Below are 27,718 nucleotides of genomic sequence, written 5' to 3' on the forward strand. Positions count from 1 at the left end.
TTCCTTGCGTCACATGCGTGACTGCCATAGCAACGAGAAAATGCTTTCACACAGCCTGATTGAACGCTTCCAAGAATTCAGACAGTCGTAGATAGCATTTGCTTTTTTTTTTTTTTTTTGTAAACTCTGATAATAAACGAACTGTCCCATTGATTTCGATATAGTTTCGTTTTGAAATAAGAAATAAGCCAATTATTTGTCGCTACAATGGCAGACACGCGTGTGCTTCCCAGTGGTAAAGTGTATCGGCAAATGTTTGACGCCCAGGTAATAGTACGAACTCATGTTCATATCTAAACGGCATATGTGTGTTTTACTTATTATTGATGCTTTCTTTGTAATATTGTCGAGCATCTTCAGGATTGAAGACTTGTTTTGGCCTAATATGCTGAGGAAGCTCTTGGCGCATGTGTTGATTTTGAGTGTTTGTGCTCAGGTTCAGTTGTCTCTGGCTCTCTATGACTCGCGGAGGAAGCGCGTGGCAGATGAGGGCGACTGTCTGCTAAGTGGAGATGCTGCAGACTCTGCATCACAGCAGCTCAATGAGACATTCAACATTACCACACGGTATGATGCTGCTGCTTTTTTTTATTTTTATTTTAATGTGAAGATTTGAACCTTAATTAAAAATTACTCTTTTTGATAGGGACACAATTTATTCAGGTAGAAAAAGAAAGGAGGGCCAGGATGATACTGAGGAGGTTTGGGGTCTTCCAGACACTGTTGGTGAGAACTGATGCTTAATTGTTTCCACCATGGAATCTTGTTTCTTTTCTTTTCTCACATATACGCATCGTACGCAAACCTAAACAATATCTAAGAACACAAACATTAGTTTTAAACCAGCATTTGTTATATTTAATTCAAAGAAACTTTTTCTTCAAGACATATCTCTTGCCATTGATATTAATCAATGGCCCGGTTTCACAGACAGGGCTTAGACTAAGCCAGGATTAGGCCTTAGTTCAATTAGGGCATTTAAGTAGCTTTTATAAACATACCCTAGAAAAAAAAAACATTACTGGTGTGCATCATGAAACAAAACAATGGCTCTGGCATATTTTAAGATATGTCAGTACAAGTTATTTTCAGTTAAAACAGCTCAAACATGCATTTTAATCCAGGTTTTAGCTTAAGCCTTGTCTGTGAAACCGGGGGAATGAATTATATAATATAGAATAATTGCAGTACATGTCCTAATAATGTTTTAATAGGGAAGCCATTTCTAAATATAGCTGCAAGCAGCGATGACATGCCCAAGCCCGTTGGCACCGCCAACCCGGTGGCTTCAGGGCAACTGTGCACGGCGGGCAATAGGCATTTAAAATGGGTAAACATAAAAGGACTGCGGTAAATGTGGTGTATTCAAATTACATAGTCCTTTTATGTTTACCCGTTTTAAATGCCTATTGCCCGCCATGCACAGTTGCCCTGAAGCCACCAGGGTGGTAGTGCCACCGGGCTTGGGCCCGTCATCGCTGCTTGCAGCTATATTTACCAAATTGTAGACCTAGTCATCTTTCCCCAAAGTCTTTTAGAGCTAAAAGTCAATCTGTTGTGATTCTGTTTTGTTCGTAGTTCCAGAGAAAAAAAACTCAGACATCATTGATCGTCTTATAGAGAAAAGGCGAACGGATCACAATGAAGCTGTGTCTCAGTTGCAGACAGATCTCGCCAGCCTCACTGTGGTAAACACATTTATATAGTGTTCATTTGAGCCAAGTTCATCTGTTGTGCAGCTAGTTATCAATATATTACAATTATCTCTTTCAAACGTGTCTTATATTGTGATATTTCTGCATTTAGGGTTTTGAACCATTATTTAGACAGACAGGAAAAGATATCCTGCTCAGATTGGCTGAGTATAATGACAGTATTGAAAGGCTTATGCAGAAGATTGAGAACATTAATGATTTGATGGCACATAGCTATCAGGTGAGGACCAAATGTCAAATACAATACTTGCTTACTTGTCAAATTCAATATTTTCAAGTAAATAAGTGTAGGATCACTCAATTTTTACTCATATGTTGTCTTAAAAAGGACATGCATGAGATCTGGAACAAAGTCTGCCATGAATCTTCCATGAAAAAGAAGTGGATTAAAGAGCTAGATGAGATATATGCCAAATATGAATCTGAGAGAAAAGCCATGGTATGTGGTCTATATTATGTAAAGTGAATGTTGCTGCAGTCAGTAGATTTGTACACTGCTTATTTGTTTCTCTTTTCTAGATAGCAGAATTACTGAGAAAATACACCACTAAACTAGAGAAAATCAGTTATTTGATGCCGCCTGATGTCCACAGACTGATTGACAATGAAGCCATGGTAGTATATTCTACATGACAAATATGTATTTGTATGCATTTTATGTATTTTTTATTTTTTTGGATTGAGTCCATGTTCTCCACAGATGATAAACCAAGCCCTGCTAGCAAATCGACGTGCTTTGGCCAAACTGTGTTTGAATTTGATGGAGAAACATTTGCAGATAGATGTTTTCCAAAGGCTGAGATGGGAGGAAAAGCTTCAAGATTGGAAAAGAATGAAACTTACTGATGCAGTCAGCCGGTTCAAGTATGTCTCATGTTAAAAAAAAAAACAGTAAAAATATAATATACAGTATACTGGTGACCAGCAGTACCAGTCTTTTTAACAGGTCACAACAAAAACGAGATACTGATTATATTCATGTTCTCCCTGCAGAGACTTTATGAACAGCCCTCACATTCAGAACCCTATAAACATTCAAGATACTCTGAGAACAGTGAAATCAGATCAGAAAACACTAAGTGAGAAACGCATCCAAACGCTGGAAATTCTTAGGTGAGAAATAAAACACAGATTTCTAGTCTTGCACTCTATTTACTCAGTTAATATTAATTGTTAACATGCTGTGTACCTTTAACTCACATTTTCTGCCCCATATCTAGAGACATGACGCCTCCAAAAATCTCAGAGTCATCAGTTGCGGAATGGTATTCAGCACTGTCTGCCATCAATGAGCAAATGGGTCAGAAAATGTGCTTCTCATTACAATAATCCAATATGATACAACGGTATTGCATGCCCTACATCACTTTATGTGCACTATGTTCCATTTCTTTAGATTGTATTCACGTTGCCACAATGGAAAAACTTCACAAAAACTATGAGAACAGTTGGCAGGTCTGTTTGGCGGAGGTTGATCTATTTAAGGTAAGAAATAAGTTAAGCTTTCTCATTTGTCTTGATTGTCAAAACACAACATTAACACAACAATATTCTCAACTCTTTACACACAGACAGAGGTGTCTACATTCGGATTCACCTCAGATGAGATACAGAATATTGTTAACGTGGAGATATTACCTCTCATTGGCCAGTGCCAGTCACAAGTGGATGTCTATTTGGAAAAACTTGATGTAAGTTTAGTTTTCTTAATGCTTTAAACTATGCTTTAACTTTTGGATTATAAGCTTGCAACTTTATGGATGTGTTCTCTGCATCTTAAGATGATTTTTATGTCAGTACTCTCTCATGATACACTGTGCATTTTAACCTTCTTACAGAAAGCTTTTGAAAGTTTGGCCAAAACCGCAGCTAACGAGAGCAAGTGTTTATTCAAGTTTATGTGTGGGGCGGCTCAGCTGTGGAAGATCCACTGCGAAGGCCTGTTGAACAGGGAACAGCAGCTTCAAAAGTCATTGGAGTCCATCAGTCAAGTCCACAACCAAGAGAGCCAGGCAAGATTGTATTAACTGTTTTATGCAACTTTCTTATAAGTGTTCGGAAAAGTTACTTTTTAAAGTAATGTGTTACAATATTGCGTTATTAATTGCATTATTGTGATGCTTTACCACCAAATCTGATGCTCATAATATCTATCTTTTTGCAATATTTTGTAACATTTAACGCCTTGTCATGTTTGCTAAACATGGAAATAAGCTGTCAAATGTCTCACCCAACAGAGGAAAGAGGCCCAGCTGGATATGATGTTGGACAAACTCAGGCAGGAAAGCTCAGAAGAAGCTCTGAAAGACTCCTTAGAGAAGACACTAACCTATTTGGAAGAGGTTAAGAATGGGTAACGCACATTGAGATTTTTTTTGAGTGAGGTTTTTTGTTGTTGTTCTTGTTTGTACTTTAAGCTGCTTAAACTTGACTTTAATAAGAAAATTATACAAATTAAGAAAGAAAACCAGGACATTTTTGTAAATCCTTTAACTGCATTGTTCTTTAAGGTATATGAACATCTATACGGAGGAAGTGGAAACTGTGGAGTGTTACCCATCTATAGTCCTTCAGGAATTACAAGCATACAGTCTTTCTGTCAGCCAGTGCTTTAATGTCAAAGAGGTTTATGGCCAGGTACATATTCCACAAGAACTAAGGGTAACACTTTATTTTAGGGTCTTTTATAGTTGCTTATTAGCATGCATATTAATAGAATATTGGCTATTTACGTATTAGTACTTATTAAGCACATATTAATGCCTTATTCTGCATGACCTTATTCTACATTCTTAATTCTACCCAATACCTAAACTTAACAACTACCTTACTAACTATTAATAAGCAGTACATTAGGAGTTTATTGAGGGAAAAGTCGTAGTTAATAGTTTATATGTGTTCCCTATACTAAAGTGTTACCAAACAAAGCTGTTATCTCAATGTTTGTGCAAGACAAACATTGTTAAAATAAATTTGTTTTTTTTGTCAAAGGACTCTAAGGATTTTTGCCAACTTTATCACTCTCTTAAACTTGGTGAGTTGAAAACTAGTCTCAATGAGCCAGATTTCTGTTGCCTTTGAATTGTTTAACACAGATTTATTATGTTTATTTGGTGTTTACTCAGATCAAAGCATGACAGCCATTAAGAAAGAAAGATTGAAGAAAGAAGTTGAGGTGAAACCTAGAGATGCACAAAAGCCGCATTTCAACAACCAAGGAAGCTCAACATTTGGCACGTCCTGTGATATGGTAATAATGACATACATACTTCCCCTTCTTAATTTTTGTTTATTATTTCATTATTTATTTATTTCATTTCCTCTATTTTGTAGAATGACCAAGATTGTAAAGCTCTAGAATTTTCAGTCTCTCAAACCAATGAGACTTTCACTACCGCAAAAGGAAATGTGTACAACTGCTATGGGTTTCACACTACACGTGATGAGGATCTGGAGACAAACCTTAAGGAAACTGAGCTGGTTTTATACCCAAAGGCTCTAATTTTTGAATTGCTAAAAGAGTAAGTGTACAATAAAAATGAAAGAATAAAATAATGCTTTGGTTGATGTCTAACTTGTGTTCTACCAATGATTTACACAGCACAAAAACAGTATACTTAAAATCAACAAAACAAGAGCCATAAGCTTGAGTGATGAAATTTGGTGAAATTAAAATTGTGCAATAAAAAAAAAATAAAAAAAACCCATGTTCTTTTTTAACTATAGTTTACTTCTGCATGTAGTTTTTTTCTGTGTTGTTTACTTTCACTATAATTTTTTATGTTTAGTTCCTGCATAGAGTAATAAAAGAAATGAATACTGTTGTGTTTCCCCATTACAGTGTGAGGCAAACATTTTTCAGCCATCTGGAAGAGAGATTTCATATTATTCTAACCAACACTATGACTGTTGTGGAAGCCAAGAATGAGAAACTGAAAGCAGAGCTAGAACTTCGCCTCCAACTCCACCAAACCCGTGCTGTAAGAATCAAGATGGACATTCACAATGTCAGAGCAGGTTTGTCCCCTCATCACATCTAAAGCCATTTTGGCTTTTACTTATTTAAAAGAGTGTAACAAGAGCCCTTGTGAAAAAGAAGTACATTTTGCATACTGTACTTTGAAAGAGTACTTATTAAGGAAATAATATACTTTAAAATAATATACTTAAAGCTGCAGTCCATTACTTTTTTTGGTTAAAAATGATCCAAAATCAATTTTTTAGCAAGTACATAACCAGCCAGTGCATAAAATATATATATACATTTTTTTTTTTTTTTTACATAAGTAGGACTTGAGTACATTTTTATGTTATTTCATAATTACTTCTATTGTCTTTGAAATATGGTTAAAGCATACTGCCGAATGAACAAGCATGTATAATAAATTCAAATTTAATGTAATTTCTGTTGAAACTTATATCTCATGGATAGTCATGAAAAAGTCATTAAAAATATACTATTAAGATTTGAAGTACACTACAAATGCACATTCAATAGAATTAAGCATACTTCTTTTTTACAAGGGAGCTCAGTATACATATACATTCATAATTCTCTTCATTATTTGGGCAGCTGAACTAGTGCTACATCGAGAAAGTGTGGATCGACACTGCAAGGATGTACTAGAGGTCCTAGAAGACTGCCGGACAGACTTACAGGAATTACAGATACAAAAAAATAAACTGACTGAAGACTTCCAAATGCAGATCTACAGTAGAGAGAAAGATTTTACCTTTGCCACTAATTCTGAAAAGTAAAATGCAAATAAATGTACAAAAAATAGTGGTAATGATGTGTGCAGTTTATACTCAATCTACTTATTCTGGCCATTTTTATTCACAGGATAAATAAACTCTGTACCTCACTTCAAACCAGCCTGGACAAACACATCAATACCATCCAGACTTTACAAAGAGACTTCAGACAAAAGATGGAGTTAAAAATGGAGGGCTTGAGGGAAGCAAATGTTCAGATAATGAGATCTTTCAAGTATGTCACTGATATTCTTTGTATAAGTCATTATCAGTGTTGTGTAGTGCAGTGAATTTGATATAGGCCCAGTGAAATATATTAACGACAGTTGTTGTCTATTCCACAAGATTGTTTTCTGAGGGGGGAAATTTCACACCCCAAGAAATTGAGGTCTTTCAGTCACATCTGGAAAAAATGGACAAGCGCATCGATTCAGCAGAGGGGGCCATGATGCAGGACATGGAAGAAAAGGAATCAAAGTGTCTGGAGCAGGTTAAGATTTCCAGCTCATAAGTCGATCACTGTGATCATGCACAAAATAATTATTATGTCGACAGGAATTCACAGCAAGAATCCATTTTTCCTCAGGTCAAGGATATAATCAGGAAGTTTGAGGAAAAATTCCGTTTTCTTGCTATCGAGCTGAAGTTTCTTGAAAAAATGCAACAAATCTTTAACAACACACGAGTCCAGATCAAAAGCGTGGTATTTTCAGTATATCATTTACTCTTATTTTATTCCTGCCCTCTGTCCACTGTTCATAATCTGTTTATATTTGTATGTGTCTGTTTAGGCTTTAAAGAGTAACATGCAGAAAAAGACGATTGACAGCATGTTGAGCGATTTAAAGGAAATGACTGCTGAGTATGGCCAACCCAGCCCTGATAAGAAGGTAAATCCTCTTAATATATTATTAGATTCACATTTATGTCATTATAATACTGGTCTACAGAAAACTATTTGTTTTGTAGATTGTAACCATAGTGGAGATAACAAGTTTAACAAATTCTCTGATGGAGGAGCTACAGAAGAGGTGTCAGTACCTTGAATGCTTCTTGGTAAGGCATTACACATTCCAATGCTACTGGCCTATTGACATGTAATCCCTATAGACACGGATAATAATGTCTGATATATTTTTGTAGGATGCCTCTATGGCTGTCCCCCGACCAGAGACTCCACTTCAGGGGGCTTTTGCAGTTGCAGCTCGCACCAGGTCCCGTATACAGGAAAAAACAGGCAGTCCAGATGGAGACAGCCTGCTCCATCCTAGCCGCATTGGAGTGTCCTTCCTGGATGATGCAGCAGTGGGGGTTATCAAAGGCCTACTCAAGTCAGTGTCCTTAAAGAGGGCCTAGTATGCCCTTTTCAAAGTCTTGAGTTTGTTTTTGGGATCTACTAGAATAGTTTTTTTAACATTGTCCTCATAGTCATAAGTGACTTGATTCCCTCAACGTGATTCAAGTTTTGCTTCAGTTTATTTGCGTAATTTGTTCTGTATTGGGGAGCTTTTTTGTAATGCTCACTAACAGAACACATGACATCTAAGTAAAATGAAAACTTTCAAAAATGAGGAAATAATCTACTTCTCATTATGTACATAATGTCTCTTTCCTTGAACAGGGTAGGCAAAACTAAAGAACTCAAGGAGGTAAACACTGACCCAACAGAAAGACACTCTTCAGCAGGTTGGGTTGTTCATGTGTCCTCATTAATTAATACTGTCTTTGTAGTGAACTACAGTGTTATTAGTTTGCCTTTTTACACTCACCTGTGACTAGTTTTTGTGAGGTCTTCTAAAATTCGAAATTCTTTGCCTTCAGCAAAGTTAAACTCCCCTCTTGAATCAGGTAGGAGGTCAGGAAAGAGCGCCAGTCAGTCTGGAATAGAGACTCTGCACAGAAAGTCAGTGGAGTCAATGACCACACAGAGGTTTGACATTTCAAATACGATAAGAGATTTAGGAAATACTGTTAGAGAAGTGGCTATGCCTCTCCTCTGGTGGTAATATAGTAATATAATAATAAAATCTGTCTACATAGAGAATTAGCTGTTACTGTAATAATTAATATACTTTACATTCAATGATCATGTAAAATGTACATTTATGATATAAAATGTTCTAATTTAAGAAACAATTTTTTTATTTCTTTGAAATTATTCTGTGTAAGGAGGGTCTCCAAACCCAACCGCTTTGATAAGAAATTCCTTATTTTTGGCTCAAAACCTGAAGAGCAGCAGGACAGGTCAGTGCATCTGCTAGCTGTTATTTAAAGTTTTTTGTTTGTTTGTTTGTTTGTTTGTTTTTGCCATATTAATTTCATGTTCTTTGAAATTTGCATTTCTCAGTGTTTCATTCAAAGCCTCAATCACCGGTATTCTGTGGAAAGCCAATGATATTCTCCTCTTGGTGGCAGAGGTACTATAAAAAATGTGAACACAGTCAGTGTGTATTAAGCATTTGGTGTTAAATAAGTTGATTTTAGTGTGTAACTGAACTATATGTCATCGTCAGGAGTTCTATAAGAAGAAAGAGCGCCGCCCTATCACTCGTTCTGAGCAACTGCAGGAGACATTTGATCAGTGTGCAGAGGAGATAAACAAAAGACTTCTTATCTACCAGAGTCAGTCACATGATTACCACAACAGCTGCCTGCAAGGTTAACTCTTCGAATATTGCATAACTCAAATGTTATTTGCAAAAAGATGAAAGTATTACAATTTAGTATGCAAATATTTTGATAATCTCACCATTGTATGATGCTGTCACCATTGTATGGTTCACATTTAAATTTCTTAAAAAGCATTGAAATTTTCAAAAGAAAAAATAAATAAATAAATAAAATGACACACCTAAGAAGGAAATTATCAGTAACACTTTATTTCGATAATCCACTATAGACATTCTACTAACTATAAGTAACTTTGCATTTATTAGTATTAGTAGAATATCTGCTTAAAGGGTTAGTTCACCCAAAAATGAAAATAATGCCATTTATTACTCACCCTCATGTCGTTCCACACCCGTAAGACCTTCGTTAATCTTTGGAACACAAATTAAGATATTTTTGTTGAAATCCGATGGCTCAGTGAGGCCTACATAGCCAGCAATGATATTTCCTCTCTCAAGATCCATTAATGTACTAAAAACATATTTAAATCAGTTCATGTGAGTACAGTGGTTCAATATTAATATTATAAAGCGATGAGAATATTTTTGGTGCGCCAAAAAAAACAAAATAACGACTTATATAGTGATGGCCGATTTTAAAACACTGCGTCAGGAAGCGTGTTATGAATCAGCGTGTCGAATCAGCGGTTCGGAGCGCCAAAGTCATGTGATTTCAGCAGTTTGGCGGTTTGACACGCGATCCGAATCATGATTCGATACGCTTATTCATAACGCTCCGAAGCTTCCTGAAGCAGTGTTTTGAAATCGGCCATCACTATATAAGTCGTTATTTTGTTTTTTTGGCGCGCCAAAAATATTCTCGTCGCTTTATAATATTAATATTGAACCACTGTTCTCACATGAACTGATTTAAATATGTTTTTAGTACATTAATGGATCTTGAGAGAGGAAATATCATTGCTGGCTATGGAGGCCTCACTGAGCCATCGGATTTCAACAAAAATATCTTAATTTGTGTTCCGAAGATTAACGAAGGTCTTACAAGTGTGTAACGGCATGAGGTTGAGTAATAAATGACATTATTTTCATTTTTTGGGTGAACTAACCCTTTAATATCTGCCAAAGGCAGGCGTACACTGTGTGAGTTCGGACACTCGGGAGGTCATGAGCCATTACGACATTACGAGTCAGTTAACTTGATAATCGTGTCGAAGCAGCTGTACTGCACGCCAAGCCGGCCAAAAGCTTTTATATTTCTCAGGGTGGCTAGTGGTTGAAATCGCGTTTGGTTCAAATTGTGTTCCTGCGCATTCCAGGGGTTTGAGGGGATAGGGGCTTTAGATCATCGTAGGCCCCTCTTGATGCCTGGCCGGGATCTAGCCTATGTGACATGGTTGTGTATGATTTGGCAATAGGGAACAGCCTATACACTGGTCAAAATTGGGCTAACTCCCCAAATTTTGTATTGTGCCGCGACAATACAAGCATCAATGATTTCCATGCGATTTCTCCCGAGAGTGAAAAAAAAAACCCTGCAAGCTCGTACAACAGCAAAAATCTTACCGTGTATGCCCGGATTAACATTTAATTTTGATGGTCCTACAAAAAGACATTCTACTGACTACAAGTAAATTTTCAAGTAAATGTCAACTTCCCTATCGTCAACATCCCTAACTCTAACCTAAAAGTCTGCTAATACTCTGAGAGTTAGTTGACATGTAGTTGCAGAGTTACTTAAATAGAATGTCTAAAGTGTATTATCCATATAAAGTTTAAATTGACTTTGAGATGAATTAAAGACACTACAGGCAAAAACATTAATTTTCAACCCAGCTTTATCTAATGTTCAGATTTCTGTTCTGTAAATAGTGCATATTTAATTAGTGAATGCATCATTTGCATATTTAAACATAACATTTTAGAAAATTTGTCATACTAAACAGGTGTCTTAATGTACTGCAGTTAATCAGCTGGGGAAGTATGGTGATATCTATTTGTTAAAATGTTTACCCTATTCACCTGTAGTGTCTTGCCTTAACTGTGGAAAATAGTGGAAAAGATGGCAATGGACAGTTAAAATGCAGTGTTTTTGGAATATACCGTACAACCATACAATACCATACTGCTTTGCAATCCCTGTTATAACAAAACAGAGGTCTAATTATGAGACAAGATCATGTTCATTTAGATTACATGACAATATGTGAAAGTTTTCACTCCGTGTAGAATTTCAGGTGCAGTTAAAGGCCATTGAGGAGTTTCTGTCTAGCGTACCAGAGAAGCTGTTCTCTAAACTAAGAGATCAATACCTTGAGGAACTGACGCAAAGCATGACAGAAATTCAACACCGGTTTGAACTAGTTCAACAGCAGAGTGAACAAAAGAGGGTATGTGAACATATGCAGAACAATGGTAAGGGCAGAGGAAATTATCCTATCACAACTCTCTCCTAAGTTCCTCTCATGTAGTCATTCTGCGGAAGAAGCCATTAAACTGTCATAATGCAATATTACTGTTATTTGCCTCAGATATTTGCAAAATATTATTGAAATACATGCACTCCTAGCTATGTATAAAGCATAGTCACCAGGTTTCTGCTGTTCTGTGGCCTGCTGTCATAGAGGGAGCATAGTGGTCAGTTGCGTGTGCGTCTGAGCCATCCGGCTTGTGAGACAGAACTGAAGCAGCTGGTGGCGACTGAGGAGGACAGACAGAGAGAGCAAAGACAAGCCATCCAGAATACCAGACAGGAAGTTCAGGTTACAGACTTACTGCTTCAGACTTTCACTCAAATAATCGCTGTTCTGCTTTTATTGCTTTTTTTAAAAAAAAAATAAAAATAATAATAATAATAAAAAAAACTCACTAAATTTAAACTTGGTCTTATTTCTGGACAGGCCTGTGCCCTCAAAAATGCAGAAGAATTTGTAACTGCTCTTTCCAGGTTGGCAGAAGCCTTACTCTTCCAGTTCGACAACCTCATAACCATCCATGAGGTTCAAGTGGGATGTAAGTTTATGAATTAATAGTATGGAAATGTAGATGGTGCCAGAACACAGGTTTGGGTCTTTCAGGCATGTGATCATCGAAGGGAAAAAAGAATATGAAATCCAGTTTTTTTTTTTCCTCAATTCAATATAACTTAAATAATAATAATTAGTCTTAATTGTAACTATTATTAATAATAATAATAAATCTTAATTTTTGTTATTATTATTAACATTATTTTTATTGTATTATTAATATTGTAAAAAAAAAAATAGAAGTAAAAATATAAAAAAGGAAAACATTGTTCCCCGATTCAATTACTATATTATAATAATAATAATAATTTTTGTATAATTTTATCTGCAACACAAGAGTAAAATTACAATACTAATATTTATGGCAGTCCTAATTTCTTTGCTTTGAAATGTTAAACCATAGAGCCTTTATTTTGGCGGAAAATGTCTCGGTTTACGAATATAACCATGGTTCCTTGAGAAGGGGAACAAGATTCTGCGTCTTGAATCTGCGCTATGGGGAACGCCATCAGTGTGACCAGTGTCTAAAGCACATGTATACATACAACAATTCCATGTCCATGACGTTACTGCCAGAGTGCCCGCTCATAGAAGAGGGCATCTACAATAGCTGTCATCAACTTTTTTGTCTGGAGATGTGCAGGCAATGAGAAGCAGTGTCTCGTACCCCTTCTCAGGGAACCATGGTTACATTGACACCTAAGACGTTCCCTTTCGAAGTGGAACTCAACACTGCGTCTTAGATCGACGCTATGGGGAACAAATACTCACTCTGCCATGCTAAGGGAATGCCTGCCTCATTAGCTGTGCCTATGCACAACCACAATAGGCTTAGCATTACTGACTCTACTGACTTGTTTAGCCAGAGTCCGAAGCCTCAATCATACAGGGCGCATCCTAAGACTCAGAGACAGTCAAGTGGTAATATTCCTTCGACCATTACCCAAGCTCATATACCCCATGACAAGGAAAGTCCCAGCCTTTTTCAACCTTCCTCCCTTCCTTGTGGGCCCAGTTTTAGCCACCTGTGGCCCAGGAGCAGAGCTCTAAGGTTTAGCTATGACAGCTTCTTTAGCTTGACACAGCTATTTGGGAATACTGGCCAAGGGAAACCATTTTTATATGCTACTTTTCCTCTGCAATTAGGTTTTAATTAAATTAGGCCTCTGCAATTAGGCCAAAATCATTTCCTTCAATTATTTCCTCCTAGTGTCCCGCCTCCTCTGCGCTCTTCTCCTCGCAGGAGGAAGAGCAAGAGTGTCCACGCTCAGCCTCTGGCCCTGCCTCCAGTCCTAAGACTGTGACGGACGAGGTCCCCCAGAGGTATTAGGTGAAGACTTAGACCGGTGCGGGATGTATCCTCTGAAAGCTGCCGACGGCACCCTCACCTCTAAACCTTTTGACTACTGTCTCTATAGATGTGCCAAAAAATTCAGAGGGCGAGCATCAAGGAGAAAGTTTTTCTCATTCTCCTTGATGTCTGGCAAGTTCAACCACAGATGCCTCTCCGTGGCTACCATCGTTGCCATTGAACATCCAATAGCAGCAGCAGTTTATTTGGTATCCCGGAGGTCCAAATTCATGTTGTGGCACGGCTCCGTGACCGCCTCAGGAGACAGTCCCTGTCCCTGGTCCAAGTTTTTAGCAGATCCACCTGGTACGCTTGCAACATCATCATTGTGTGCAAGGAACAACCAGCCTGATTTGCTGCCACATACCTGCAGTTCAAACATGAGATAGTCCTCAACGCAAGGCAGGGTCGGAGTGGGGCAGTTAAAGCCTGACGTGAATCACTCATGAGGGACTTCCTGTCTCTCGCGCCCCCAAACCAGATCTAGTCTAGTCGTGCCACGGGCCATCACTTCCAGCAACTCCTTGTAAGTGGAGCTGGCAGGCTGAGAGGGCTCACTATAAGCAATATCCTCGCCCTCATCAACCACATCCACCTCATCTTGGCTGGATGATGCCAGCAACATTTGCTATCTGCTTGTGGACAGCAGAGGGAACAGATTTATTAATAATATCTGCCTCAACTCTCTTTTTTTTAAGACTAGAAACTGACATGTAAGTATTGGAGCTAACAGGAGTTGAACACGCTCCACTTTTTAGCATTTGTTTTACACGCATGCAAACAAGCATCTCCTAAAGACAAAAGAGTTAAAGACATCTATTGCAGGCACCCTCTTATATGCATGAGTGCTCTGGTAGTGACATCATGGACTGTTGTCGGCCAATGAACTAGTTGTGTGTATACACATGCTTCAGACACCGGTCACACTGATGGTGTTCCCCATAGCGCCGATCCAAGACGCAGTGAGTTCCACTTCGAAAGGGAACTGCAGGAAGACCTTGAAGCTTCTTTTGTTCACAGATTTGTAATTGAGCCTCTGTCAGCTGATGGTTGGAGAAAATCTTTTTAAAACCATACTTTCCATAAAAAGTAACAATGTAACTTTTTAGTAACAATAGCGTAACACATTACTTATAAAAGTAACATTCTCCAACACTGCTTACAACAATCATTAATTTACTGTATTGAACCTGAATGTCTTTTGGAAAAGCAGATGCTGAACAAAAGAAGGAAAATATTACTAAACTTATTCGCCAAGCACAAACTGGACTTTTGCTGGAAGACAAGAGCAGTACTCTGATGCAGAAGGGCAGCAGGTATGGAATACCATAGCCAAGGAAAATGTCTTTCAAACACCACTGTTTTTTTGTTTTTTTTAAACATTGTGATGCATGAATTTTTAATTTCACATATGATAACAGTTTTAATTAGTGAAATTTTAATAGTATTTGTATAGTATTTTTTATATATATATATTTTTTTTTTTTTTTTTTTTTCGGTTTTAATTTTAGTTTGTTTTAGTAATTTTGTTATTTTGTAATTTAATTTTTTTAATTTATATATCTATTTAGATTTATTTCATTGTTGTTTTAGTTTTTAATTTTAGTACTTCAACTTCAAACTTATTTTATATCACTTAGTTGCTTAGGCAACGTTTCTATTTTTTGTTCAAGTTTTTCTTCTATTTATATTTTATTTCATTACAGCTTTATTTCAACTATTTTGAATAGTTATTTTAACAACAACAACAACAACACTGATCTCAATGTTTTGGGTCTCTTCAAACGACTTTAAAACAAGAACATGATTCCATATCTAATAAAAAAAATAAAATCTAATAAAATGTAATTACTAATTCCAAATAATTCATTCCGATAGAGTTACACATCTGTAGTGGTCACCATGTATCAGAGGGTTAACTGTTTATGGGACATTAATTGTGAATATTAAATGCTCAATAACGTGTTGTTTTATAGAACATGGTCAGGCATTTATTACTTCGGATACACTGATGACAGCACATTTCATAAAGAAGCTCAGGAAACGGCCACCATCACAACTGCTAAAACAACACTAGGGCATCTTAAGACCATTGAAGTGCGAGATGCCATGCATGAGGTAAGTTCATTTAAAATGAGTTTAAATGAATTGTTTTCATCTAAACATGCCTGATAGAGCATGAAAATAGGCTTTTTTGAAAATATGCTCTTTTTGGATCTGCATACAACAACTGTACATAAGCTATATGTACTAGGATTTACAACAATAACAAACTCTGTTGGAGCTATAAAGTGTCAATTACAGCTCAAATGAGGCTGCGGCAGATGCTAGTTCATCCATTCAGAGGTCTATTACATCATGCATAAGTAATTTGCTAGAAACAGCCTTTTGTCTATTTAATTTTTGTTGCACCTAAAGCAGAAACCCTGGTGCAGGCTGAATGTTAAAGAATATGAACATATATAAATATAAAACAAGTGTTCTGCTTGTGTGCCTGTGTTAATCTTCCCCCAGCTCTATGGGCAGAGGGTTCAGGAGGAGTTGGACAAAAGCCAGCGAGAGTGTGACGCTCAGGAAAGACAGCTGAAGCAGTGGCACGACCACTGGCAGAGTCAGCTAAAAACCCTCGCTTCACTCAACTCTGAATGACCACGAGATATTTATGAACACTGACAGTCTAAGCCAAGGCATTAAACACCATCAAAGAGAAGAGACACTACAACACATGGATTTGTCTTACAGGAACAACTGTGCTTTTGCCACTCAACATTTACACACTTATCTGTTCCATGTTGCTTGATTCATTTAATGATTAACATAATGGCTTTTGCTATGAATAGGCTAATACAAAGTTTGTTATGATAAAAATGTTTATTCGATTTTCAAGTTTCACACAGTGTTGTGCACGGATTAAATAAAAAGAAATTCTAAGAAATACAACAGATCTCAGTTTAACAAGTCCCTAAAACACAATAAAACTGCCATACAAACAGAATAATATGTAAACAAGCTCATGATAAATTAAGCACTAAAACAGTGCTTTACAGTCCATTTGGTTTAAAGTTTTGAGATTCAGCAGCATGAATTCTCATTGTAGAGTTTTTCACATTTTGATGTTTGAGTACAAACATCAAAATGTGTTTCACAGTTTCACAGTTCTCTGGAAATCCAACAGCACTACCATACTGCCTTCAAAGTTCATGTCATAATAAAGTTATGGACGCTCCTGTTCTTAAGGAAACAAGTCGGACATTTCAGCGTTTTCGTAGGAGAATATCCCAACTTTCTCTCCAACGCAGTGCAGCAAGCTCATCTGACGTTAACGCAGGCCAGCCGTAGGTGAGAGGACTCAAGTTACGGTAGGACACGTATACTGAACAAAGGACTGCCAGAATAACACCACCAAATGCTTTCCGTTGAGCTGGGGATCTGAGAAACAGCATGACATACAGATATGAGCACAGACATGTGATTAACACTGGTGTGATACAATGATAAACACAGCTTTCATTCAATCGCACACATCAATCAATCTATCTATCTGATTTAATATATATAACATAAAATAAATCTAAATATACAGTGCCCTCTATAAGTATTGGGACAGTAAGGGCAAAAATGGTCTGTTTGCTGTGAAGACAAGACATCTGTAAATATGATTAAATGATGGAGGCATAAGTACAAAATGTCACATTTTATTATTGGCTGTTTCAACACAACATGTTTTACCAACTAAGAAGAACAGCACTTTTAGAGTTTCATCCCTCTGTCTCTAATGTGAGCATATACTGTATATACAGTATGATTCAAAAGTCTGTGGTCAGTAAGTGTTTAAGAAATTCATATTTTTAACATGTATAATGTTACAGATTTCTATTTCAAATAAATGGTGTTCTTTAGACCTTTGTATTAATCAAAGAATCTTAAAAAAAATGCATTCGTTTCCACAAAAATATTAAGCAGCACAACTATTTTCAACATTGATAATAATAAATGTTTCTTGAAAACCAAATCATCATATTAGAATGATTTCTGAAGGATCATGTGACACTGAAGACTGGAGTAATGATGCTGAAAATTCAGCTTTGCCATCACAGGAATAAATTAAATTTTTTAAATATTTTAAAATAGAAAACAGTTATTTTAAACACACACACACACACACACACACACACACACACACACACACTATCCAAGCATAATACTATGTAACATTTCTACAGTGAACTTGAGATCTTCAGTAACTGATGATTTTTGGACAGAAATGGCTCTTACCTCATTACATGGATGTAGAGGTGCTCTATGACAATCGGTATCTGCAAGATCTTGAAGGTGAGCGCTGGAAGATAGTGATAGAGAAACAGAGTCTTCTCCATTAGGAAGAATGGCAGGTAATTAACTGCCCAGCCTCCGAAGCAAACAACACCAGCCAAAACCAGCTGTTCCCAAGCGTCTAAGAGAGAAAAAAAACAAAACAGAAAAAGAACAGTTTTAATAAATGGCGATGGTAAAGCAAACATACACTATATTGCCAAAAGTATTGGGACACCCCTCCAAATCATTGAATTCAGGTGTTCCAATCACTTCCACAGGTGTATAAAATGAAGCACCTAGGCATGCAGACTGCTTCTACAAACATTTGTGAAAGAATGGGTCACTCTCAGGAGCTCAGTGAATTCAAACATGGTACCGTGATAGGTTGCCACCTGTGCAATAAGTCCATTTGTGAAATTTCCTGACTACTAAATATTCCACGGTCAACTGTTAGTGGTATCTTAACATAGTGGCCATGTAAAATCACAGAGCGGGGTCAGCGCATGCTGAGGCACACAGTGCGCAGAAGTCGCCAACTTTCTGCAGAGTCAATAGCTAGACCTCCAAACTTCGTGTGGCCTTCAGATTAGCTCAAGAACAGTTCGTAGAGAGCTTCATGGAATGGGTTTCCATGGCCGAGCAGCTGCATCCAAGCCTTACATCACCAAGTGTAATGCAAAGCATCGGACGCAGTGGTGTAAAGCACGCCATCACTGGACTCTAGAGCAGTGGAGACGTGTTCTCTGAAGTGACCAATCACACTTCTTTGTCTGGCAATCCAATGGACGAGTCTGGGTTTGGCGGTTGCCAGGAGAACGGTACTTGCCTGACTGCATTGTGCCAAGTGTAATGTTTGGTGGAGGGGGGATTATGGTGTGAGGTTGTTTTTCAGGGGTTGGGCTTGGCCCCTTAGTTCCAGTGAAAGGAACTCTCAATGATGCTTCAGCATACCAAGACATTTTGGACAATTTCATGCTCCCAACTTTGTGGGAACAGTTTGGGGATGGCCCCTTCCTGTTCCAACATGACTGCACACCAGTGCACAAAGCAAGGTCCATAAAGACATGGATGAGCGAGTTTGGTGTGGAGGAACTTAAATGGCCTGCACAGAGTCCTGACCTCAACCCGACAGAACACCTTTGGGATGAATTAGAGCAGAGACTGCAAGCCAGGATTTCTCACCAACATCACTGCCTGACCTCACAAATGCGCTTCTAGAAGAATGGTCAAAAATTCCCATAAACACACTCCTAAACCTTGTGGAAAGCCTTCCCAGAAGAGTTGAAGCTATTATAGCTGCAAAGGGTGGGCCAACTCCATATTAAACCCTACAGATTAAGAATGCAATGTCATTAAAGTTCATGTGCACGTAAAGGCAGGCATCCTAAAACTTTTGGCAATATAGTGTATCTACTATTAATGCTCACAGTTCATGTTAGAGATTTAAACAAACCCCTACCCTTAAGAATTCAACTTCTGTATGTAACGTCTCCCTCACTGTTTGTGTGACAGACATGAATGCTACCTCAAATCATGGCAGTACTTCCAGGCACATACCCTGAGGAATGTCTTCAACTTTTCTCCGTCGTCTTAGCAAGTAGGTTAAAAACAGAAGACAATACACAACCAGCACAAGGTTTGCAATGGTCCAAGTCACAAAATTCCCTATCAACTGAATTTGTGCCTGTATTAAAATAGAAAAGATTAGACAGATTAGTTCTGTTCTCATTCTGTAAAACACACAGACATAAAGGAAAAACCAACAGAATGATGCTGACATACATTACTTGAAGGATGAAGCCAGTATGCAATGTTAGTGTCCATTGTGATCCATTCAAGAGGTGATGAACTATATTTGTGCTCGGACTCTTCATTCTTTACTGTCAGCATCTTCCACTGTTACTCAAACATACATGAAGTGTGTTCATTTTTCAACACAGACTCTAAATGGCTTTTCTGACAATTGAAATATAATCAAGATTAATATTTAATATTCACCTGCAGCTCAAGAAATTTGGCCATAAAAGTGAGGTTTCTTTTGACGTCGCCGTGAGTAGGTGACTTCAGCTCCAACTCCCTTTCCTTCTGTTCCTGACCTGTATAGATATGTATTACATTGAAAAAGAAGACATAAGCAATATGAAAACATATACAGATGTTAATTCTCATACTTCGGCCATAGCGGTGCTCCTCCACGTTCCACATGCCACTCTGCTGGTAGCCTTTATGAATCTTATCCCCAACCACCTCCAGCTGTTTGAAACCCCACTCTGGCAGAGACGCTCCACTTAGCTGCAAAACATTGCAAAACAGGTATAAATACAACCAGTATAAGTAAATCTCTTAAAGGAATACTCCACCCAAAAATATAAATTCTGCCACCTTTATGTTATTCCAAAAATGACTGACTTTTTGTTTGTTTGTTTTTTCCTCAATGAGCTGTTGTTTGGTTTCCAACATTCTTCAAAACATCTTCCATGGAAGAAATAAAGTAAATATGGACAGAAGTTTCATTTTTGGGTGGAGTATCTCTTTAAAGGGTTAGTTCAGCCAAAAATGAAAATTATCCCATAATATACTCACCCTCAAGCCATCCTAGGTGTATATGACTTTCTTCATTAAGTCAAACACAATCAGAGTAATATTAAAAAATATTCTGGCTCTTCCAAGCTTTATAATGGGAGTGAATAGTAACCAATATTTTAAAGCCCAAATAGGCACATCCATCCATGATAAAAGTAATCCATTTTGTAAGAAAAATATCCATATTTATAACTTTATGAACTAAAATCACTGGCTTCCATACGCAAGTCAATCCTGACAGAAGAGTGAACTTTGACCTGACACATGACATATTGATGAACACGGAAGCGCAGAGGAGAGAGCAAAACAATAGTCATGAATTAGAAGTCTAAAATAAGAATTTTTATAGAGAAATGTCAGAGGAGCTTGAGTTTGTTCCACAGCCCAATTTGTTTGAACTGCGAGAGGCGTCTACTCTCACCTAAGCTTATACTACTCCTACATCCTACGTCATACACCAGAACTCGACTCTCGTGAACGCACGGACAGACGATACCGGAAGCTAGTGATTCTTTTATACAGGTGCAACTCAATAAATTAGAATGTCGTGGAAAAGTTTATTTATTTCAGTAATTCAACTCAAATTGTGGAACTCGTGTATTAAATAAATTCAATGCACACATACTGAAGAACTTTAAGTCTCTGGTTCTTTTAATTGTGATGATTTTGGCTCACATTTAACAAAAACCCACCAATTCACCATCTCAAGATCAATAAAAAAAAAAAAAAGGATATTTTAAACAGAAATGTCAGGCTTCTGAAAAGTATGTTCATTTCTATGCACTCAATACTTGGTTGGGCCTCCTTTTGCATGAATTACTGCATCAATGCGGCGTGGCATGGAGGCAATCAGTCTGTGGCACTGCTAAGGTGTAATGGAAGCCCAGGTTGCTTTGATAGTGGCCTTCAGGTCATCTGCATTGTTGGGTCTGGTGTCTCTCATCTTCCTCTTGACAATACCCCATAGATTCTCTATGGGGTTCAGGTCTGGTGAGTTTGCTGGCCAATCAAGCACAGTAACACCATGGTCACTGAACCAGCTTTTGGTACCTTTGGCAGTGTGGGCAGGTGCTAAATCCTGCTGGAAAATGAAATCAGCATCTCCATAAAGCTTGTCAGCAGAAGGAAGCATGAAGTGCTCTAAAATTTCCTGGTAGATGGCTGCGTTGACCGTGGACTTCAGAAAACATAGTGGACCAACACCAGCAGATGACATGGCAGCCCAAATCATCACTGACCGTGGAAACTTCACACTGGACTTCAAGCAACATAGTTTCTGTGCCTCTCCACTCTTCCTCCACACTCTGGGACCTTGATTTCCAAATGAAATGCAAAATTTACTTTAATCTGAAAAGAGGACTTTGGACCACTGGGCAACAGTCCAGTTCTTTTTCTCCTTAGCCCAGGTAAGACGCTTCTGACGTTGTCTTTGGTTCAGAAGTGGCTTGGTACGTGGAATGTGACAGTTGTAGCCCGTTTCCTGAAGACGTCTGTGTGCGGTGGCTCTTGATGCACTGACTCCAGCTTCACTCTGCGAACAACCAGTTCTTTCAGCAATGACCCTCTGTGGCTTACCCTCATTGTAGAGGGTCTTGATGATCGTCTTCTGTACAACTGTCAAGTCAGCAGACTTCCCCATGACTGCTGTTGGTATTACTGACCTATACCCAGTATTTATACCCTGAGAATGGTAATTTAAAATAACTTGAAATTAAATATTCTAATAATTTGAGATACTGATTTTTTGATTTTGATGAGCAGCAAGCTGTAATCATCAAAATGAAAACAAAAAAGTCTGGAAATATTTTACTTTATGTCTAATAAATCTAGAATATATTTAAGTTTTACTTTTTGAATTAAATTACAGAAAAAAAAAAAAAAAAAAAACTTTTTCATGATATTCTAATTTATTGAGATGCACCTGTATATTATTTTATATAGTTATAAATATGGATATTTTTCTTTCAAAAATGCATTGCTTCACTTCAGAAGGCATTTATTAAACTCCCTTGAGCCGTATGGATTACTTTTATGATGGATGGATGTGCTTGTTTGGGATTCAAAAACTCAGTTACTATTCACTCCCATTATAAAGCTTGAAGAGCCAGAATATTTTTTAATATAACTCTGATTGTGTTTGACTGAAAGAAGAAAGTCCTATACACCTAGGATGGCTTGAGGGTGAGTAAATTATGGGATCATTTTCTTTTTAGGTGAACTATATCTTTAAGGGCAGTAACAATTACTAATTATATAACGATATGTTAACACTTTACAATAAGGTTCCATTTGTTAACATTAGTTAACTATATTAGTTAACATGAACTAACAATGAAAATACTTCTAAAGCATTTATTAATCTTAGTTGATGTTAATTTCAAAATGTATTAAAGCATTATTAAAATCAAAAACTGTATGTTATCAAAAACTGTTATTTTAATATTATTTAATGGGCCTGAGCTGACATGAACCATCATAAACAAACTGTTGCACTTTTTGAACATAAACTGTTGCATTTTTATTAACTAATGTTATCAAAGATAAATAAATACCATATCAAATCTATTGCTCATTGTTAGTTAATATAAAGTAAAAAAAAAAAAAAAAAAAAAAAGTATGTATGTGATTTTGTCCATGTATTTCTGCATAAATTAGTCTAAAATTTGATCAAGTTTACATATTTCCTAAAACTGTATACTGGATTATTATTATTATGCCTATATTCTTGTGTACAAATTGTCCAACTATACAAACCTTCAGAACAGCGGAAGTGTTCACATGGACTAGTCGCACCTCTGACAAAATCGTCTTCCAGATCTCTCTATCGGACTCCCTGTTTACTACGTCCTACGGTGCAATGAACAGAATGCATAACACAACCCATTTTGAGTAAATGTGAATATTTATTATAGACCTATGGGACTGAGATCTTACCACTCTCCATAGATTTTGAGCCGGCATAGACACATTAAAGTCAATGTATCCAGACACTTCCTGTGAGTGAGGACTCATGGGGGCTGCAACATCATGTCTTAAAAAACAAAGCACAGTCAAGTTATTGCTACTACCAAAAAAAATTACAAACGTTCTATTATTATTGTTCAGTTGTTTATTATTAATATTATTTTTAAAAATATATTAATGTTAATATTAAATGTAACTTGTTGGTGGAATTTTATTACGTGTTTAGGTAGCGAGATGTCATTCCATGTAGCAGCTGAATAATATCGCCATGTCTGACAGGTCTGGGTGGGCTGCTAACCACAAGACTCTGCCTGCGGTTCAAAATTACAATACAATTCATGTTTATCTGCAGCCCAAATATGGGTTATATGAACTTTACAAAAAAATCTAAAATTACTAACAAATACATACCGCCCAGGGTCTTTAATAATCCACCAGTTGTTGACATCTTTAAAAGGATAGCAGGTCACCTGCTGCTGGTGGGAGCTACCGCGGCCATTTTCATATCTTTAAGCATAGATAAACAGTAAAGATCTGCATGAAGATGTGGTTGAACCTGCAGCTTTGTGACTGCTGATGGCTCACCTGATTGGATAGTTAGCCTTGTGGGAGTGAAGCCAACATGGAACAGGTTTACTGGACACGGTGCGGAGAGTAACCTGTGAGCCGAACGCTACATCCAAGGGCTGCCCCTGAGTGATCCGTGCTAGACCGCCCTTTATAGGAGAAATAAAGGAGATGATCATACAAACATAAATGCTTCTGTGATAAGATTCGCTATTTAGGTAGGTGACTATTACACTGTGTATTTGAACAAATCTGTTTGAATACATTCTGCACACTACTATTGAAAAAAAAATTGGGGTCAGTAAGTTTTTTTCCCCCTTTTTTTCTGTTTTGTTTTAGGAAAGAAAAGACTATCACAACTTCCATTGCATTAAATTGATGAAATGTAATCAACTTATGAACAGTAGTGTACTTAATAGGATTTTTTCTGTACCTCTAGACTTGCTTGAAAAGCACTGCTCATCATCTGGTCATGTGGTCCACTGCGATACAGCAGGGTAAGATGGACGTAGAAAAACCCAAGGTACATGATGACGGGTAACACAACAAGGGCCAGGAAGCGAACCAAAACCTGGACCACTACTTTGCCCTTTTGACATAGATCGCAAAATCATAATGTTGTACCCAAAGCGCTGTAAAACCCATGAAAATTTGGTAAGTATTACTCACATGGCTTAAGGTTCGATCTCCAATAAGTTGCCAGGTGTGTACAGCTGCCAGGCCTAGCAGTAAAAAGTATGTGAACATACCCATGTACTTTACCCTGAAAAATAAGACATAAAAGAAAACTTACTACTTGAATTTCATTCGATGAGCAAATTAAACAACACTTTTTTCTGAAGAAAATCTGAGACAAAAAAAAAAAAACCCAGACATACCCAATTCCATATGCACAACTGACCCCACAAATCACGAGCCAACACCACCTAAAAGATGAACTGGAAGAAGAGAGAGCACATGACACATTTAGGTCATCATCATTACAGCCATTGGAGGTTAACAAGACAATCCAGATCAGAGATGTACAAAACATATTAGCCAGCAATTCTTACTTTTGTGCTTTGTGGAAGCGGAGGTAAGACAGCACAGCTAACAGTAGGAAAAAGATTAAAACAGACTCCAGCAGCATGAAGCGTGATTGCACAATCATGGAATTTTCTGTAAAAATGAAACAAAAGTATTTACCCTAACATGCAAGAAAAACCATCCTCAGGCAATGACTTGAAAATTATATGGCAAGTGGTTACCCATGAGGAGCAGTGCACAGGCCCCCAATGCTGACAAGTGGGAATATCCCAGCTCCACCACCAGAAGATAAGCAAGTGGTATACAAAAGGAGCCAGCAAGGGCCGGTATTATCCGAAGGCTCCAAACAGGAACATTACTGGTGTATTCTACAATGGAATCAAAGGATAATCAGTAAAAGTAATGAAATTACTAAAGTCTGTGTTAATGTATAGCAGTGTAACATGTAAAAATAAAAGGAAAGTTGACATGTTGTCTTGACAAAGCCTTGCCTGAACGTTCACGACAGTTTGAAGGTTATCTAAGTGTTAGTTTGAGATTTGAAGCTTGATGCAATGTAGATGATGCTAAGTGTTCTCTAAGGTGTTCTGGCTAGGACATTGCAAGGCAGTAGGTCCTAGAAACATGAGTTTGATCATTTAGAGAAAATACAGAATTAGTCAGAACAGCCTGAAAGACTGGGCCAAGATAGGCAAGGCAAGGCAAGTTTCAATATGTTATAGTGGTTCTCAACCAGGGCCCACTGGGGGGCCTCAGCGTACTTACAAGAAGGCCACAGGATGACTTAAAATTATATAATTATATTTTTAAAAAAAATAATAATAATTGAAATCCTATTTATTTTTCCACCTCAATGACTATTGGTTTTTATATATAGATCAACATACAAAATCAGAATATTGGATCAGGGTTAATTCAATTTAATTCAACACTTCCAGTTTCTGTTAATAAAAAGTTTTAAAACCATCAGCATTTTCAAAGTTGCAGGAGAAATACCAGATAAAATAGACATAGCCAATATAGAGAAATTGTGTTCAACAATGGGGGCCTTCAAGTCAAAACAGTTGAGAACCACTGGTCTAGGACAGGGGGTTCGCCAAATAAGCTACGTTTGATCTTAAATTATTATTATTTTTATTATTATTATTATTATTATGTGTGTGTGTGTGTGTGTGTGAGAGAGAGAGAGAGAGAGAGAGAATATATTTCAAAAAATAGTCATATGCTTCACTGTTCATCTCATATTAAAGGTAAATTAAAATCCAATGTATATGGCTTTGTGCATCAATAATGATTATTTTAATGGCTTTGAAATGTAAGCATAATAGCAAAGTATGTCAATATATTACCATAGTATGTTATGCGTGTTATTAGGCTAGGCTTAAAATGATTATGTAACACAATGGCCTGGTTACACAGACAGGGCTTAGATTAATCTTAGTTAATTAGGAAATTTAAGTAGCTTTAATAAACATGCCTTAGAAATAAAAACATTACTGTTGTGTATCTTGTGACAAAACAATGGCACTGACATATTTTATTTAAGATATGTCAGAGCAAGTTGCTTTCAGTTAAGACAGCACAAACATGCATTTTAGTCTGGGACTAGGTTTAAGCCTCGTCTGCGAAAGTGGTCAAGGGTCCATGCTCCGGGGCTCTAGCCCTAAAATAGTTTAATATAACTCCTCTAAAACCAGTTAAATTGGATTAGTGACACTAAAAAAAAAAACTGAAACGTCTGTACATGAACAGCTGGTTGGCTTTGTTAACCCAACATGAAGTGTATGGTATGTTCACCTGCTCCAATTCTGTTCCAAACAAAGTTGCCATCAAATCCTCCTAAATACGCTACATGGATAAATAATATACATTAGTAAATACACATTAAGTGGTTTTCTTCATGAATATGATTTATAAATATCAATGATTTTCTCACCTCCTAAAGCTAGTATCATGTGGCCAAAAGGTGGACCACTCTCATCAATAAAAAACACTTGCTTCATGTACAGAGACAGGAACTGTCCATAATAAACTTCGTCAAACCTTTAGTAGTATACAAACATGATAAACATAGGTGAATTTATTTCACAAAATTAAAAATAAATAAATAAAAATGTTTAAAAATAATGATTAAACGCAAACTTACACTACAGCTTTAGGACAGTGAATGCCATAAAGTCGGGTCACGAGCGCAAATGCTGTCACTGCCACCAGCAGCAGATTGATCTCCACTGTCACACTGATGGGCAGTTTCACACATTGCATCCTGCCTGAACAGAACAGAACAAAACATTCATTCATCAGGGTAAAACATATAGCTATTACTATACAGGCTACGTATTAATTTATTCTGCATCTATAATGGCAGAATCCAGCATAGAAAATGCATTTTGCATATTATGTAAATACATGTAGTCTATTTACCTTGATTCAGTTAGATTTAGTTTTAAATTTCTCACGAGTTTCGCAATCATAGGTCAACACTGCTGATTTCGCGTCTACATGTGCTGTGTCTTCTCGCAAAAAGTAACGAACACAGATCTTCGTTAAAACTTGAGTTGATTAAAAAAATGCAGCCATGTCTCTGGCACAAGCGACAGCTTTAATCTTTTCTTTTAAAACACTAAAATATGTAAATAAACCAACCGTATGTAGTCGGTGCCCTGGAGTTTCCGGGCAGTATTGCCCACATTTCAAAATAAAAGTTCCAACATTCCTGCACTAGATAAGCCCCTTTCTCTAAAAGTATTTGGATGTTTGCTGTTGTTTAAAGAAAAATAGCACAAATAC

The 27,718-nt window shown here is 37.2% G+C and overlaps 2 protein-coding genes across 9 annotated transcripts; one reads left to right on the forward strand and one right to left on the reverse strand.

Annotated features, from left to right (window-relative positions):
- ccdc180 (coiled-coil domain containing 180) lies at positions 1-16,414 on the forward strand. Of its 5 annotated transcripts, none has more exons than XM_051892653.1 (37): positions 1-267; positions 437-567; positions 647-726; positions 1,579-1,688; positions 1,807-1,935; positions 2,044-2,154; positions 2,235-2,330; positions 2,416-2,579; positions 2,709-2,828; positions 2,936-3,015; positions 3,112-3,200; positions 3,287-3,406; positions 3,554-3,727; positions 3,953-4,068; positions 4,226-4,352; positions 4,707-4,749; positions 4,841-4,965; positions 5,049-5,236; positions 5,557-5,732; positions 6,289-6,469; positions 6,559-6,705; positions 6,816-6,960; positions 7,057-7,173; positions 7,262-7,360; positions 7,440-7,526; positions 7,614-7,801; positions 8,092-8,156; positions 8,292-8,400; positions 8,640-8,714; positions 8,818-8,887; positions 8,984-9,128; positions 11,327-11,487; positions 11,722-11,859; positions 11,998-12,109; positions 14,685-14,790; positions 15,451-15,592; positions 15,989-16,414. In XM_051892653.1, exons 1-37 carry the CDS (start codon positions 208-210, stop codon positions 16,121-16,123), a joined length of 4,461 nt encoding a protein of 1,486 aa, XP_051748613.1. In that variant the 5' UTR covers positions 1-207; the 3' UTR covers positions 16,124-16,414. The 5 variants fall into 5 exon arrangements, with proteins under 5 accessions (XP_051748613.1, XP_051748614.1, XP_051748616.1 ...); XM_051892654.1 differs by having other exon boundaries at positions 14,688-14,790; XM_051892656.1 differs by having other exon boundaries at positions 8,319-8,400.
- Positions 16,327-27,685, reverse strand: pomt1 (protein-O-mannosyltransferase 1). 4 transcript variants are annotated; one of them, XM_051892660.1, is made up of 21 exons: positions 27,575-27,642; positions 27,353-27,441; positions 27,075-27,198; positions 26,865-26,971; positions 26,726-26,776; positions 25,150-25,296; positions 24,955-25,060; positions 24,781-24,840; positions 24,572-24,665; positions 24,336-24,491; positions 23,921-24,051; positions 23,747-23,842; positions 23,554-23,646; positions 23,306-23,402; positions 23,126-23,218; positions 19,960-20,080; positions 19,787-19,884; positions 19,571-19,684; positions 19,346-19,472; positions 17,750-17,927; positions 16,327-16,903 (listed from the first exon to the last, which is right to left on the reverse strand). In XM_051892660.1, the coding sequence occupies exons 3-21, from the start codon at positions 27,191-27,193 to the stop codon at positions 16,729-16,731; spliced, it is 2,163 nt and encodes a 720-aa protein (XP_051748620.1). In that variant the 5' UTR covers positions 27,194-27,198; positions 27,353-27,441; positions 27,575-27,642; the 3' UTR covers positions 16,327-16,728. The 4 variants fall into 4 exon arrangements, 3 of the variants coding, with proteins under 3 accessions (XP_051748620.1, XP_051748618.1, XP_051748619.1); XM_051892658.1 differs by lacking the exon at positions 27,353-27,441 and having other exon boundaries at positions 27,575-27,681; XM_051892659.1 differs by having other exon boundaries at positions 27,353-27,629.
- Between the last annotated feature and the right edge of the window lie 33 nt (positions 27,686-27,718).

This window comes from Ctenopharyngodon idella, chromosome 5 (genome assembly GCF_019924925.1).
Source record: "Ctenopharyngodon idella isolate HZGC_01 chromosome 5, HZGC01, whole genome shotgun sequence".
In the NCBI taxonomy this organism is placed as follows: Eukaryota; Metazoa; Chordata; class Actinopteri; order Cypriniformes; family Xenocyprididae; genus Ctenopharyngodon; species Ctenopharyngodon idella.

What these genes read in the sequence shown, in the direction of transcription:
- pomt1 (XM_051892658.1), bottom strand. Translation starts at nt 27,620, where the DNA reads ATGTGGGCAATACTGCCCGGAAACTCCAGGGCACCGACTACATACG. An exon ending in CACTGTCCTAAAGCTGTAGT is followed by an intron (nt 26,972 to 27,074) that starts GTAAGTTTGCGT and finishes ATACTACTAAAG; the next exon opens with GTTTGACGAAGTTTATTATG. An exon ending in ACACTTCCGCTGTTCTGAAG is followed by an intron (nt 20,081 to 23,125) that starts GTTTGTATAGTT and finishes AATGTTTTGCAG; the next exon opens with CTAAGTGGAGCGTCTCTGCC.
- ccdc180 (XM_051892653.1), top strand. Translation starts at nt 208, where the DNA reads ATGGCAGACACGCGTGTGCTTCCCAGTGGTAAAGTGTATCGGCAAATG. An exon ending in TTGGAAGAGGTTAAGAATGG is followed by an intron (nt 4,069 to 4,225) that starts GTAACGCACATT and finishes TTGTTCTTTAAG; the next exon opens with GTATATGAACATCTATACGG. An exon ending in CCACAACAGCTGCCTGCAAG is followed by an intron (nt 9,129 to 11,326) that starts GTTAACTCTTCG and finishes CACTCCGTGTAG; the next exon opens with AATTTCAGGTGCAGTTAAAG.